Consider the following 16,035-nt stretch of genomic DNA (forward strand, 5'->3'; position numbering starts at 1 on the left):
TCCAATTATCAACTTAAGACAGCTAGGGTTCAGTTCAGTCTAGCTGGAGCTCAGAGCCACTTCTACATAAGTTGTCAAGCGCATTTGTAGGAGCATTGTACATGTAGATAAAACAATAGTAATGGCCTTATTCCTCAGAGACAGACCAGAATTTCAAGAACTTCAAGTACATTTATGTCCATTCTCCTAATTTTTCTCCAAGGAATGAGGGTATTGCCACTGCTACACTGTTTGTTGTGTGCACCATCACAGCCATAAGTGAAAGTTGACAGGGGCAGCACATTATTGTTGTTTAAGGCATTTCCTCTTGTGAGTCAGCAAGCATGTAGGCTAATATTGGTCCTGAAGAAGGGGATGGGGATGACTAAAATGAATTGGATGTCTCACACTCTCCATACAGAGGTGTTCATGTTTGCTTATGCCTACCTTGAACCCAGTATGCAAAAATCCATCTCTTGCACCAGACTGTTTCATCAGGCTGGTACTCTGGTGCTGGCTGGCTGGTACTCACATGTACTAAACTCATCATACCAACTGGCACTTAAATTTCAAATTGTTTTTGCTTGCCACATATATTCTGTACATTTTGCCTGGTGTGGTCTTTATGATATCTTAATTCTTTGAAACATTGATCATGTTCTGAAATTGGTAGGGATTGTGCACCAAGCTCTGAGTCTCCAGGTTTATGTTGTGGGTGGGCTCAACTTGTTTTCCTCTAGATTTTTAGTGCCACATTGGACTGCAGAGACTGGAGTGTGTAAGGTGCCATGCAGTGCCATGGTATAGTCTGCCTGGACCAGGCTGTCTCTGACCAGATGCCAGCTGACTTTCCACCTCAGACCCAACAATGCTGTGGGGTGACACCCAGTTTCTCTGGAGAACAACTCAAAAGCCGAGCATTTTGTCTGGCACATACATCTAGCACAGTTTCTTTGGACTGCAAGTCCAGAATCTTTCCTTAACACTATTGTAACTATCTCCCTAGAATGTCACCAAGGGCCACACACCTGTGGGATTAAGCATGTTTCCATTTGCTTTAGGTTAAAATCCCAACAGCCAACAGCAAGTGAGATGTTTGGTGCATAGTGTTGGCTGGTCAATAGTAGCAATGGAAAATCAGCATTGTATTGGCATTAACATGTGCCCAGGTGACCAGCTAAATACCCTTCTCTTGGGTGGGGGTGGGGGGTCAATTTGACCCCCAGAGATCTCAAGAACTAGGAAAGCTAGATATGCCAAATTTGCAGGGTGTGTTGCCCTGTATGTGAACTCACTTAGGTCAAAGTTTCAGGTTCTGGGGTCATGACCTTAGGGTCAAAAAAGGTCAAACAGGGTTCTGTCCCAGGTTAGTCTCCAAAGTGCCTCCAGAACCTAGACAACTGTTTATAAGCAAAAGGTGACATACTCAATTTTGGTCATTGACCTTGTTTGACCTTTTGAAGGTCAAGGTATCCAAAGTAATACAAGATTGCTTTGAGTTTTGCATTTGGCTAAGCGACTAGGATTATGCTAGGCAGTATGCTCCTAAAACAAAATGTTGACCTGGGTCATTTCAGGTCAGTGACCTATTCTGACCTCTTATAAGTCTATGGATGATGTAAAATGTGGTTTCTGCTATCAATGAATTCTGGTATAAATGTGTATGGCTTTGTCTAATGCTCCATTGTTGGATCAGATTGAAGGATTCCCTAAAAATTGCCTTTGCTGAAAACATTGTTTGACTGACCTGCCATAGGTCAGCGACCTTACAAGGGACACTTAAATTTTTGATACCAAACGATTTGCTATTCAATTGTCTACAGCTATGCAAAATTGGGCGGAGCTGCGCCGCGCCGTTCGGAAACCATTTTGGAAAAACCTTTGGGAGAGTCAAGTTGACCCCCCCCCCCCCCCACCCGAGCGCGTGCTAAGAGATGAAGGGGGTAAAATGGGTTGAGGGAGGCAAAGCATCAGACCAAAAAACCTAAGTAAAACCTGACACTAGCTCCCCCAGCTCAATACATATTTCTGATTATCACTACATTGCATGGTGAAATATGTTTGAACACCATTTGGGCCTCTTCAAGTTGACTTCAAAGCTTAAAAAACTGGCTTGCCTCAATAACTGGCTTGGCTTCAAAACCTGGATTCACGTCAACAAACAGTGATGGAGCGGCACATTTAATGTCTGACTTATGTCATCACTAACATCATCGCTGACATCATTGCTGACGTCATCGCCGACGTTGCACCTGTGATGTAACTGGCGCGGGGTCTGTCGCCAGGGAGGCGGCCAGGTGCCGGCGGCAGCATGACGCCCCATGAGGACGGCTCCATGTTCATGCGGCTCCTCTCGGCTGGACTGTATGCCAGCTCCTCCTTCCTCATTGTGGTCATCAACAAACATGTGCTTACAGAGTACCAGTAAGTATGCCTGACCTCCGCGCGTGAAGGGGCGGGTGTGTAAAGTGGTCTGTTTTTATGGGCTTGCTAATTTTAAGTAGGTTATTGGTATTAAAATGGCAAGTTTGAATATCCTTTATTGTTTTGATAGCTTTTTCACTAATAATTATGGAGTTTATGTAACGGAATAATGCGTGGTTGTAGGAGCATCTCGGACATCATAGGTGGGGATTACCAAGTCCATTTTATGTCGGCACTTTCCATGCACAGCCACAGGGTTAGATCCGTTACTTCATCTTTGATGTATCATAGGCAACTGGGATGTCGCAACGCTGCCCAAACTGACCTGCTGCAATACACCCGAAGACGTGCGTGATGGCATTGATATTTAAATATTTTATTGGATTAGTGTAGTATGGGGTCGGAGCAGTCCCGGTTTTACTCCCGGCGGCACGTATACTGCTGCTCTTGCTGACCATTCAGGCCCACCCGGCTCTGTGTCGAAACTGGTATGAACCAGAAACCATTCGTCGGCCTTGTGGTACCCAGGGAGGCTGTTGGCCGATCTCGTGATGGCGACCGTCTCGCGCGGTGACAGCCGGTCAGACGGTGGGCATCACCGAGCCAGACTGCGTGTGTCGGGTCCGTGGTGCTCTGCAGGGCATCATGGTCAAGCTGACGCCATAGGAGAGGCGGGGTGATGCTATGTGAAGATAATTCAGCGGCGTTATGATATATACGGGTGATTTTAGATATCCGGTAAAACTCCTACTATTGTCCCGTACTCGTGTTGACTTCATATTCTCTTCTCCCGCAGTTTTCCGTCCTTTCAAGTGCTGGGCATTGGTCAGGTAAGCGTTTGTGATTTAAAGATTATCCTGCTCGACGGCAAGAGCAGTCGAATCTCTCAATGTGACCTAAATTGTATTCGGGATTAGATCGTCAAAATGTGTGGGCTCTAAGCGAGTGTCGGTAGCCCTTGATGTTGAAGCCGATCAGGCAAACGGCAGGTGAAACCGTACTACCACTGGCCCCGCGAGAGTTCCCTTGTGACTCGGACCGTGACATCGGCTGCCTCGGGGCCGGGCCGCGCCGGTAGGCAGCGGCGGCGACAGAGGAGCCCAGGCTGGATAGCGGTCCGCCACGTCACGGCAACGAACGAAAGCTCGCAATGGTTGCGTGGACGAGATTGAGCCGTTGGGTGATGGCAGCAACGTTCTGCACGTCTACGCGGGGCCCCGAACTTATCTACCTTTTTGCGCAAGACCTGTGTGACGGCCACTGACGGGATGGCTAAGGGGGGAGCTTCCCGCCAGGTCCAGTGTCTAGGTTAATGACCCAAGTCGTTATATCTGTCGACAGCTGACCGGAGAAGGGTAGACTGGTGATGGTTAGCGAGGGGTGTGCTGCACAGCTGGTATTGCCTGTGCCATCTCTAAACCAAGTCACGGTGCGGGTTCTACCGTTCGTTCCGCCAGCAGCAGCCACCGGACCGTCTTGCCCTGGCGGGACCAGTCGGTGCTGGGCCACGGTCACGTGGTCCAGCGAGTAGTGCTTAGCATTTGTTCAGATACTGAACAGGTGGCTATTTTTTATGTCAGGATGTTTTGCAGACTGGCTAGGTTCGTGGAAAATTTCGTGGATCTCCTGGTGAAGCATTGGCTTTCAGTCGCACGTGCCTGGCAGCAAGAAAAGTTGACGGTTTCGTGTTCTTTTTTCGGAGAAATATTCGTTACCAAGGCTTTCTTGCTGAATCTGATCATGGCATGTCATCTCTTCACTTTTCGGGGATCGCCCAGGCTTGTAAAGATGGGCCATCACACGCGCAGATCGAGCACAAGCGTGGGACATTGTAACTGTGGCTTTATGACTACTGAGTACTACTGCCAACCTGCCTGGCAGGCCACACGATTCTCATTGCTGTCATTACGATAGGACTGTCGCGCACCGCCGCTGATAAAACGCCGACGTCACTGGATGCTACGTGACGTCATCGGCGAGGCACGGGCCGTCGCGCGCTATCAATAGCTCGCGCCGCGCCTGCACGCTGCCACCGCCATATGGCACGAACCGGCCGCGTCCGCCCTCACACGTTTTGGACCCACGTTATGCGCGTACTTTTCCGCGTGGTGTTTGATTTAGGCTGACCACACTCCCTTGTTCACGCCTGCCACTGTCGGTTGTCAGACAGCGGGCCTGTCCCATTGTGGTCTGTCTCGGTCTCCTCAGGTCGATGGCTGGTCTTGGTTGACTGGGGCGAGGAAAATGCTCCCCTTGCTCCATCTTTATTTCTTGATTATCTGTTGTATTTTTTACCGTGTTATCAGTTGGGAAGTACTCTGTTTTCAGACAACAGCGTCTGCAAGATGTACTGGACGCTAAGACACCGCGCCACATTTAATGCCTTTGCGGTCCGCGCTGCCCGCCAGCTGACTTGCTCGGCGCGTGAGCTGAGCTAGCTCGGTTGGCACCCAACCACGCGCGAATCAATGCGCAACGAATGCGAAGGGTCTGGCCGGGGGGGGGGGGGGGGGGGGTTCGGAGAGGAAAGTTGTATATATTCCGGGATATACCTCTCACCTCTACATTTTGCACGCAAGTGGCGTCCCCACGAACCTGGGCTGGTCCTTCTCGCGCGCCCCACCCGCCGCATGAATGATTGCATAGAGACATGACTAAGACGGCATCATCACGCCGCAGCGCACGGGCCGGCCTGTTAGTGTGACGCTGTGTGCGGTGTGCTGGCCGCCCGGCCTCGGCTGGCGTGGATTGAGTACGCCGCAGTGTACGGGCCGGCCTGTCAGTGTGACGCTGTGTGCGGTGTGCTGGCCGTCCGGCCTCGGTTGGCGTGGATTGAGTACACCGCAGCGCACGGGCCGGCCTGTCAGTGTGACGCTGTGTGCGGTGTGCTGGCCGCCCGGCCTCGGTTGGCGTGGATTGAGTGCACCGCAGCGCACGGGCCGGCCTGTCAGTGTGACGCTGTGTGCTGTGTGTTGGCCGCCCGGCCTCGGTTGGCGTGGATTGAGTGCACCGCAGCGCACGGGCCGGCCTGTCAGTGTGACGCTGTGTGCGTTGTGCTGGCCGCCCGGCCTCGGTTGGCGCGGATTGAGTACACCGCAGCGTACGGGCGCGGCCACTACTCCTTGAGCCTCGAGTGTCGACAGTGAGATTACCAGCCCGGCGGACCATAGCACAAGCGGATCATGGTATCGCTTTGTCAAGTTGCACATTTCCTGGCCGGGAGGTCAGCTGAGGCATCTTAAGCAGGTGCAGCAGCAGTTTGTCTCGCAGCCTTTCGGGCACCGCCACAGCTGTCCATTTATGTTCAGTTTTGGACGGCTGATTTGGCTTGTAGCTGGGGGTGGGTGCAAGGACTTCGGTTCCCGGGGAGGATGGGGATGGCGTCGGCGCCGGACCAGGCGGGCCGGGACCCTCGGGCAAGCACGTCTCGAGCCGCCGGCTCCCGGGAGAAACTCCCCAAGTCTCAAACTCCCAAACACCCAAAGTCAAACACTGCAGGGTTATGCACCTTCGCAACGTGATGTGAGTTTAGGGCGCGCCGCCCGCTGGGTCGAATTGCGCCACAGTCGTGGCTCGGCGCGGGTGCTGACCGCATGGGACATATGCTTTAGGCATCGAGGCTGTTGGTCTGCTTTAGTGAATGTCGTGAAGCCGCTTATGGCTGGTATTTCCTGCCTCATTGGCTTGATGATCGGCCGGAGCATTTCCCACACAGTAGCGAGCTCGGCTGGCTTGCCGGGGAGTTTCCGGGCTGCTCGGCGCGCCGTGGACAGACGACTCATGACAGCCGGTGAATGCAGCGCTGTTTGAGAGCCTGCCTTCCGGTCGGCACACCACGCCTGGCCGGCGACCGCTTTGTTACCCGGACGAAGTACCCGTCAGGCGTTACTTTCCGCGTTACCGGGGCATGCTCGCTACGGTGTGCTGAGCTGCTCGGCTGATCCCTGAGGCTTGCTGCAGTACCGCCCCACTTCACCAAGAAGTGCTGGTGGGGGAGGGGGCAGCTACCGTAGCACAGCTTGTGCCAGGCTGAGGAGCAGGCGCCACCGTTGGTCCTCAGTTGCGGAGGGCGTTGTCAAGTCACAGTGACATGACCCCGCTGTAACGCCAGTGGAACTACCGTCAGATGCTTCTCCCCGTCAATTGAACTGCCGTCATATGCTTGTCCACGTCAATGGAACTACCGTTAGACGCTTCTCCCCGTCAGTGGAACTACCGTCAGATGCTCTCCCCGTCAGTGGAAGTACCGTTAGATGCTACCCCCCCCCCCTGCTGACGCCACCCGTTTTGGTGCTTGCTCGACAGGACCACTTTCGAGACTACGATAAATTTAATTGCCTCAATGAGCCATTTGGTTGTCTTTCACTACAAGTTCAGCTCGAGCTGACCGCAAGCCAATCCCGGCAACCAGGGCAAACGCTCCTTTGACGCGAAAAATTTGCATAACGTGGGTGCGAGTGGATGAGCCTTAAGCTGCAAATGCACAGAAGCGTCGATAACCCTTTGGGCCTGCGGTCACTGCGCGGACCGGGTGTGAACTGGGACATTCGCCCCCACTCTGCCAGGACCGGCTGAATCGGAGGGCAGACGCTGGGCTGGCGGGACAGGCGCGACGAAGTGGGCATAGCTTCTGTCGGCGGTTTGCTGATTATCCTGCAGATGCTGATTTTCATCAAGCCATAGCCTTGTCGATCGTCCTTTTCCCCTCCCATGAGGGCAGACTTTCCCCCATCCCACGTCGTAAGGGCTCTCCACATATGTTTACATCTCCTGGTGCGCTTTTCCCTCAATATATAGTGGAGGGAAGTCTTTGTCGTCTATGAGCAGGTCGGGAAAACAAGCACATATTAATCTCCGAACGCACTCGGTTAGCAAGCCGCCGTCCGCACTTCGTCAGTAGTTAGGATTAGTAGAAAGTCTCGAGAATTGCTCCGTAAACTCGCGGAGCCGTTACGGAGGTGGCCGGATCGTTCGGGGACTTCTATATTTCAACTTTGCACGGTTGCTCTTGCGCAGAAGCTAGAGGCTTTCCAAAGGTTTTTGTTGCGGTGGTCCACGTCCTGGTCCGAGTCTGTGTGAACGGTGCGTTTGCTCCGACATTCTGGTCGACGTCCGGGCGGTATGCAGTGCTCCTGACCGAGGCTCCACCCTATGGTTCTACGCGTCCCGACCAGTCAGCGCCACGTTTCCTTAGGGTTCTCTGGGGTATCCCTACTGGAACACTGGAGCAATGCTGGTATGCCCCGTACTGGAACACTGCCATAGCCCTGGGGGGCAAGTCCCGTTCCCACGTTAATGACTGCAGGATCTGGCTTTCCGGCTACCTGGACTTTGGAAGGCTGGGATCAAGGTCAGCGTTCATGGTGTTCTACGCTACCGTGAGTCCAGCGGCGTCGTGTTCACTGCGGGCATCTAAGGGAGGCGTGATTAGCCGTGATCTTTGCGTCAGAGTCCAAGTGAGTGAAATGAACCAGCTGGTCGGGTAGTGTCCGTTCGCTGTGGACGTCTCAGCACGTCTCCATGTTCCAATCCGCTTCCCGTGGTGTGCAGTATCAGTTAGCCGGTTTCTGAGCGTCGCGGTTGACCGAACCTAACCAGTCGGCGTGCCCATAGACGGCCCGGACAGGCCACGCTGTTTGACCTCGGCCGCCTCTGTAGCGATGGTCGGTACCGGGCGCCGATGCGGCCTCACCGCCCGCTATCGACCCACTCCGCTGTGCCGGTGGGAACGTCGTCGGCAGGTTGGAATGCTCGATGCTCGTGGGACCCACGAACATTCCGTGGAGGTGCCCAGCGCTGACAAACTAGCGCCTGTTCGCCTCGGTGGGGTCATATAGTTTTCGCGGCGCGCGCCATTGTTTTCGGCGTGAATGAGAGCAGTAATTTTGTTAAAATTACTTCTCTCATTCACGCCGTTTTAAAATTTGACGTTTTCTGGGCATGATTTTCCGATCAGTGTTCGTGCCAGTCGTGACTCATAGTGAAGGTCTTAACCTGACTGCTCCAAGACGGCAATTCCAGTTCAGTGGACACATTTTGCCACAAGATTGGACAGCCTTTTGCTCGACAGCCTTAGGAAACTCGTACTCGGCGTCACGCGGCAGTTGGTTTCGGGATCTGTCGCAATGACGTGGATTCCCGTGAATATCGGGGGCTGAAGAATGATCGGAAATATATATACATATATATATATATATATATATATATAATATGTGTGTGTATATATATCCCTATGCATATACCTAGTATGAAGATAAGACAAAATATGATGCGTGCGATATACGCTATGAAGTACGTGTGAGCAGTCTGAAAGGCGCGTTGTTGTGTTGGTTATGCGTCTTTCCATACTGCCTCGTCGGTGGTGCCAGTGAGTCGACTTTACCCGGTTCCAACCACCTCGACCCACGTACGGTAGATATCACGTTGGCTCACCGAGTTGACTCAGTTCCAGCCACCTCGACCCACGTACGGTAGATACCGCGCCGGCTCACCGAGTTGACTCAGTTCCAGCCACCTCGACCCACGTACGGTAGATACCGCGCCGGCTCACCGAGTTGTTTTTTTATCCGGATTTGACTCTGGCTACTCCCGAACAAAGCTGGGTTTCTGGCTGACATTTTTGCGGCTTACGGTACCATCAGTACCGTGGGTTGTGTTGGCAGACATGACAGTGGCCAGAGCCTACTTGCCCTGATATGTGGGTCGCTTGGCCGATCACTAGCCATTGAGACTGGGCTGCGGTGCCGGCCTCAATCTCAGATCATCGGAGGGAGGGATGGGCATGCTGAGGTGATTTGGCCTCCTGATGGTTCCCGCGAGAGCTGTCCGGCGCTCGTTCACGAGAGGCTGTTGTGAGCTATGTCGGGTGGGGGGGGGGGGGGGGGGGCGGGGGGAGCGGACTCCTGACGACAGCGATCATTGGCCACATTGCAAAGCTATCTGAGCTATCTGAGCTTAGCAAAGCTATCTATCAGTTATCACATCAAACACGAGCCGTGGGCCGCCTCAACCCGAGGCATGGCTCTGCATGAACCGGTCTTAGCAGGCTGAGTATGACCGGCGTACCTCTTGCGAATAGCCAGTGATGTTAACGGGGCAGGTGCGGCGCCGGGCGAGAGTGCAACGACCTCGATGTGGATGGCTTAAACATAGGTGCGAGTGTGTTGAGGTGTCTGCGTCAACATCCGGGCCGAGGCGGGACGGCGCCGGCCCCACGCCTACTGGCTAGGGTCAAGCCGCCGGTACAGGCCCGGCGCAGTGGTGCCCTTGCTGACCCACTATTCGATGTTCCTCTGACCGCATCATATGCACATATATGGATATGTATGTATCTATGAATGTATATCTTATGCATATACATATATATATATATATATATATATATATATATATATATATATACATTTTGGACATTTTGGTGCCCCTTCGGAACGCCCTTCCAACAAACGCCCGTCCATTTCAACGGACCATTTTCCTCCTGCGCGCTGGCCGGACAGAATCGCGAGTGGGTCCCGTTCGTCCCGCATGTTGACATGTCACATCCGGCCTGTGGGCGTGGTCGTCTGCGGCGTCCACAACCTGCCGTCGCTGCGGAGACTCACGCGGACGTGCCCGGACAGCCTGCCGAGCCCCACGCGCGGCGAGCTGACCAGGCCGGGCCGCGGTGAGTGGAGTGTCGCCCCTCGCTGAGCGGCCTGCTGTCCGGCAGATGCTGGCCACCATACTGATCCTGGGCCTGCTGCGCTGCGCCGGCGTCATCTCGTTCCCGAAGCTGGACAGGAGCATTCCGCGAAAGGTGAGTGACTCAGCGGGAGTCATTCCGCGTGTCGACTCGGGAGTCGTTCCGCGTGGTGACTCGCGAGTTGTGCTGCGAAGCACCAACAGGAAGCGGTCTGCCCCGTGCTCAGGAGTTACCCGCGGTGGGCGGGCAGGAGCCCCCCCCCCCCCTGAAAACGTGCTGGCTTGGCTATAAAGTAATCCCTCGGTAAAGATAGTGGGTTGACGGTCGTTGTCGGTAAGAACGGTGGTTGAAATGGGTTGGCGGTCATTCGTGGTAAAGAATGTGGTTGAAATGTCCTTTGCCGCGAATTGGGTGCCTGAAGAGCCCTTTATCGTAAAAGGAGTGTCTGTGGAGGCCCTCCCCTCAGGCGCAGGCGACGATGCCTGATGGGTGGGTCACCTTAGATGGGTGCGTGGTTCACGAGCCCTCAAGTTGACGGCTCTGGTGGCATCCTCCTGAAGTAGGCGGCTCAGTAGTTCCCTCCGTTGAGCAGGTGATGAGGGTCCCGCCCTTCATGAATGACTGTCGGGGCATTCCACTGCCGCTGGGCGGCTCGAAGGGCACCGCCGCGGGCGAGGTGACTCATTAGGAGATGGCGTGCCGAAGGGAATCCTCAGAAGGCAACACCCGACGGACAACTGACTGGCTCGTTACGCTCTGTGCGCTCCTCAGGGCACCGCTAACGCGCGTCACAAGGTCGTGACCTTGCGATGAGGCCAGCCGATGTAACCGCAGAAGTCGAGTCTTTTTCGCTTTGGGAAAAAGCTCCGCTTGTTCTTTCGGTATTGAATTGGTGATACAGGACGGCGGCATCCGGCTACACCGGTCTTTCCAATAGATGTGGTGCCGACGATAGTCGTACAACTCCCTTTGTACGGCTCGCTGTCGTTGAACGTCGTACAACTCCCTTTGTGCGACTCGCTGTCGTTGAATGAACCGCGAAGCATGACTTATCCGTGCGACACCTCTGGCGTGATTTCATGTGGTTTTTCTGTCCGCAGGTATGGCCTTTGCCGGCTATTTACGTGGGGAATCTCGTCTTCGGTCTCGGAAGTACAAAGCAGCTCAGGTGAGCGAAACCCGATCTATAAATGAGGCATGGATGAGGTTCTAAGCAACAACAGATACGATTCTAACAAATGAGGTTCTAAGCAACCCGTAGGATTGTGAGCGGCTTATAATATACTAGCCGTTCATTGTATGTGCATAGGCGAGTGGTAAGGTTAATTTGACTCAATTAACAATCATCCGTATTATGTTGGTATGTCTACTCATATATTTAGTAAGATATTCATCTGCATATTTATATGTATATGTATATTTTTATTGTCTGAGGTTCGTATATGCTGGTGGAAGTTATATCTTTGAATTAGTATTCATTGATTCGCGGGCGATGCGAGTTGAGCTTCCCTCGCCACAAAAGCTACGGTAAAAGTCGCCGCTTGCCACACCGATGCGTTCGTGGGCGGCCGGCCGGGTCTCCAGCGTGCTGTTCATGGTCTGGCCGGCAGAGCGCCGCCGTGTTATCTGCAATGCCGCCCTCTGCCGCAGTCTACCGATGATGACGGTGCTGCGACGGTTCTCCATTCTGATGACGATGGCCGGCGAGTTCTTCATCCTGGGGTGAGTGCTGCATGGCGGGGGAGGGCCCGCTCCGTCCCACCAGTCGTCCCCCCGCGCGTGCTCCGCCTCCCCGCGGCCCGCAGGTGTCCGGCCGTGCGGTGACAGCGTGTAACTGCCTGGAGGACGGACTGAGCGTGTTGCCGTTCAGTTATGAGCGTGTTCCCGCCCGTTTTCACCCCTCCGCACCGCTGGTCAGGATCCGCGTGGACCGTGATTGGCCGGTTTGCCCATCGCTGGCCGCTGAGGTGGAACGCCGCGACACGTGACGTCTCGCCGCCACCGCCGCTGCCGGGGTCGCAGCGCTGCGCAGGGCCCTCTGTCCTCTGTCGGTCGACTCGGAACGGCGGCGTTCGAACCGTTCCCTTCGGCCGGAAGGGTCGTCCTCCATCCGAGGCTCTGTGGAAATCCCGAGACGAAGGCCGGACGGTTTTTGCAGAACGCTTGTCGAGACCTTGACCATTATGCCGACGAAGACAAAGGAGCCGTCCCAGCCGTGTACGAGTCCTCCCCGCCTCTCCCCTCTCGGCCCAGGCCCCCGCCCCTGACGCGGCGGGGGCCTGGGCGCCGGCAACCTTGAACTTGATCGGATTGGCGAAAACAGGTAGGCGGCGAAGTGGGGGGTGGCACGGCACTGGTGCTCGCCGGGCTTGCCGCGGACGACGCCGTCGCCGGAGGATATTTTCGCTATGTTGGCCTCACCGAGGCGGGGGAGATGGCAACGCAGTAATTGACTCTAGTATTGTACGTGTTTCGGAGCAATAATATCCCACATATTAGTGAGCCGGAAATGCCCTGTGACCAACAATAGCCGGAAATGCACAGCGATGGTAGCGATGGTCGGCATTGGCTATTAACAATGACACCATGCGTGCATGTGTATCCACAGGATCACTACGAGCCTTGGTGCTGACCTGCCCATCCCCTTCCAATGCTCATCGTCACGCTCCCGTGGCTCGCCTGGTGTGCTTCCCATCTCTTACGGGGGAAAGCTACAGCTTTGTAGCGTACAGGCTCTTAGTATCTATGTTGCGTGTGCCGCGGTAGACAGGGCAAGGTTTTCAACTCCTGGACACCTGCTGAGTGGTGGGTAGGCAGGAGGAAGTGCTAGCGCGCGGGTCGCGGAGTGTCCGTAACGCGTGTGTGCGATGCTCGCGCGCGCTGACCCCCCCACCCCCCCCCCCCCACCCGCCCGGTCTGTGTGCCGGGCTCCGCTTGCGCGCCGGGTCAGGTACACGCTCTCGGCCCCAGGCGACCCGCCCAATCGACGCACGGTGCAATAAAACGCGGCGCCGCGGCGGCCGGCACCTGCCGAAGGTCGTCTGGGACGAGTCAACGGCCTGTGCCGCGGCCGCAGTGTCCGGCCTGTGGCCCGGCAGCCCGGCAGCCCGGCCCGCCCCGCCCGCCCGGCACGCCCGGCACGCCCGGCACGCCCGGCGGTGCGTGTGTCACTGACGTGGAGTGGTTGAGCGGTGGAATGCCTTCTGCGTGGCAGCGGTGCAGTGAGACAACAGTTTGGTCCGAGCTGCAGGACGCACCAATGTGGGCTGAGGTCATCCACTGACGGTTGAAGCGGAGGAAGAGCGAGCTTCGCCTGAGTTTGCTTAGCATGTGAATTTTTGTAACTGCGTCTGAAGAGGCTCATGTGCGAAAGTCTTCAAGCCCGTTTAAAAATGGGGATGCCAATTGGCAACGAATGGTTTGGATCCTGGTGCGGACTAACTGACTGTCCTGTCCTGGTGCGGACGATCGGAGACTTACGGAGAAGCCGGACGGGAACTCTGGTTGCCGAGACCTAGCAGCAAATTTGGCTCTAATTGCCACTGATCTCTTCATTTCGCCCCGCGCGTCTGCCTCCGTCTCTGCCCTGCAGCTGATCCCCCGTGGCTGTCCCCGCCCCCGCAGAATGGGCTCCGCTACTTTTACATCCATTGCTGCTGGTTTCTTCGAAGGTCGTGCACCTTAGCGGGTCCGACCTTATTTGCTCGTGGTATGCTGAACATGCACCTATTTTTTTCTAGCCAGCGAAATGCTGTTACCAACTACTGCCATCACGTATGCTCATGTTTCTAATAAGTCCACAATGGGCCCATGCACTTATTATTAGGAGCGGTGTGGGTACCATTTTTGCGACGTGCTGATGAAGACGACATATTACGGAGCTTGTGTATTTTGGAAGCCAAGGTGGGAAAATAAACTGACTGGGAACAAATGAAATGACGCCCACACTGACACATCAACCACCTTGTAGCACATGGGTGTAAAAGACGGTCTACCGAAGATGCTTTGGTGCTATAGAATGCACGAGCTGCTGTATGCCGTGCATATGAACCCTCGCCAAGTTTTCCCATTTTGAGCGGCTGTGTGGCGCGGGCGTCTTGACATTGTATAGAAGCGGTGCTTTTTCGTAGAGCTATACCAGCCGTATGAATGCACGGGATGGAAGCACTCCTTAGTACCACGTGGCCCTTGGTGATGAATCATGGTGCAGTCGTTGCGAGAATAATTTTGTGTGGAAACTTTGTTCTTTGTGTTGCCTACGTTCTCATGGAGATCGAAAAATAAATGAAGTATGAGAAGACTGTACGCTAAGTGTGGGTAAAATTTCTTGGTTTAACTCAAACCAGAAGGAAGTCGCGGACTCCAGACAATAAAATCATGGCTTGTTGGATTGGTACCGCGCGCCTGATTTTCGCACACGTGGTCCATTCAAGCGTAGATTGTGGATCGTACTGGCCTATGTCTACCATATATTCAATGATAAGCGCTTGGATAGCATGGAAAAGCATGGCTACGCTTAAAATGTGTCGGCTTCTAGAGGCCGTTTAGGTTGGTGCGAAGTGGCTGAACTGGTCAGTGAGGTTCTGGAGGCGGGTCAGATCGTCGCGCTTCAGGTGGAGCGAATCAACGATTACCATTGATCCCGAGTGCCGGCGGAGTCACCCCGTCACCGCTGTCCGTGTCCGGGTCCGTGTGAACCTCCGCCAAGCCGCTCTGTGCGTCGAGAAAGCCCAGCATGCTGTGGCGTTGGTCGTCGGGCTCTCCCGGCTTTCTGCGACCAGTGGTCAGTGGCCGCAGCGGGCGAAGCTAGGGGCCACGCGGCCTGCCTGAACCCTCTGTTGGAGCATTCCGCGCTGACCGGAGGCGGGGCCCGGGGTACGCGGGATGACGCAACCCCTGCTGTCGCTCGGGAGGGGTATGGCGGAAGGGGAGCGTCGCAGAGAGGCCAACTGGCGTCTGATGGGGAGCGGCAGAGAGAGGCCAACTGGCGTCTGATGAAGGGTGGCAGAGAGAGGCCAATTGACATCTGATGGGGAGCGTCAGAGAGAGGCCAACTGGCGTCTGATGGAGAGCGGCAGGGAGAGGCCAATTGACGTCGGATGGGGAGCGGCAGAGAGAAGCCAACTGGCGTCTGATGGGAAGCGGCAGGAAGAACTGGCGTCTGATGGGAAGCGACAGGGAGAGGCCAACTGGCGTCTGATGGAGAGCGGCAGAGAGAAGCCAACTGGCGTCTGTTGAGCGGCCGTCCCACCGCCTGCCCTGTGGCGACCGTGCCCGCACACCATCTGGGCTGAGCGCCGGCTGCCAGGGGCTCGGTTCATCACCTGTGAAATGGCCGGCCCGGGAAGGCGCAAACCGGACCGGCTCGGGAGGACACAAACCGGACCGGCTCGGGAGGACACAAACCGGACCGGCTCGGGAGGACGCAAACCAGACCGGCCCGGGAGGACGCAAACCAGACGGCCCGGAAGGACGCAAACCGGACCGGCTCGGGAGGACACAAACCAGACCGGCCCGGGAGGACGCAAACCAGACGGCCCGGAAGGACGCAAACCGGACCGGCTCGGGAGGACACAAACCGGACCGGTCCGGGAGGACGCAAACCAGACGGCCCGGAAGGACGCAAACCGGACCGGCTCGGGAGGACGCAAACCGGACCGGCCCGGAAGGACGCAAACCGGACCGGCCCGGGAGGACGCAAACCGGACCGGCTCGGGAGGACACAAACCGGACCGGCCCGGGAGGACACAAACCGGACCGGCCCGGGAGGACACAAACCGGACCGGCCCGGAAGGACGCAAACCGGACCGGCTCGGGAGGACGCGAACCGGGGAGCCGGCGAGACTAACAATTACCCTGTTTACATGGGCAGCTGTGATTCGAATTGAGCCGGGACCCGTCCTCGATCCGAACTATCCGGCCCATGTATACACTCACGCGCCGTTCCGCTG

At 55.6% G+C, this 16,035-nt stretch overlaps 1 protein-coding gene across 3 annotated transcripts in view; it reads left to right on the forward strand.

Moving 5' to 3' along the window:
- Window positions 1–16,035, forward strand: part of frc (UDP-sugar transporter UST74c fringe connection) — a 40,017-nt gene that overhangs the window by 8,249 nt on the left and 15,733 nt on the right. For all 3 annotated transcript variants that reach the window (XM_037238881.1, XM_037238882.1, XM_037238883.1), the window contains exons 2-6: window positions 2,265–2,403; window positions 3,200–3,233; window positions 10,112–10,198; window positions 11,185–11,252; window positions 11,735–11,806. In XM_037238881.1, coding sequence (XP_037094776.1) covers window positions 2,265–2,403; window positions 3,200–3,233; window positions 10,112–10,198; window positions 11,185–11,252; window positions 11,735–11,806 — 400 coding nt within the window. The remainder of the gene's footprint in view (window positions 1–2,264; window positions 2,404–3,199; window positions 3,234–10,111; window positions 10,199–11,184; window positions 11,253–11,734; window positions 11,807–16,035) is intronic.

The sequence above is a fragment of the Pollicipes pollicipes genome, unplaced genomic scaffold (genome assembly GCF_011947565.3).
Source record: "Pollicipes pollicipes isolate AB1234 unplaced genomic scaffold, Ppol_2.1 Scaffold_3087;HRSCAF=3621_pilon_pilon_pilon, whole genome shotgun sequence".
Lineage (NCBI taxonomy): Eukaryota > Metazoa > Arthropoda > Thecostraca > Pollicipedomorpha > Pollicipedidae > Pollicipes > Pollicipes pollicipes.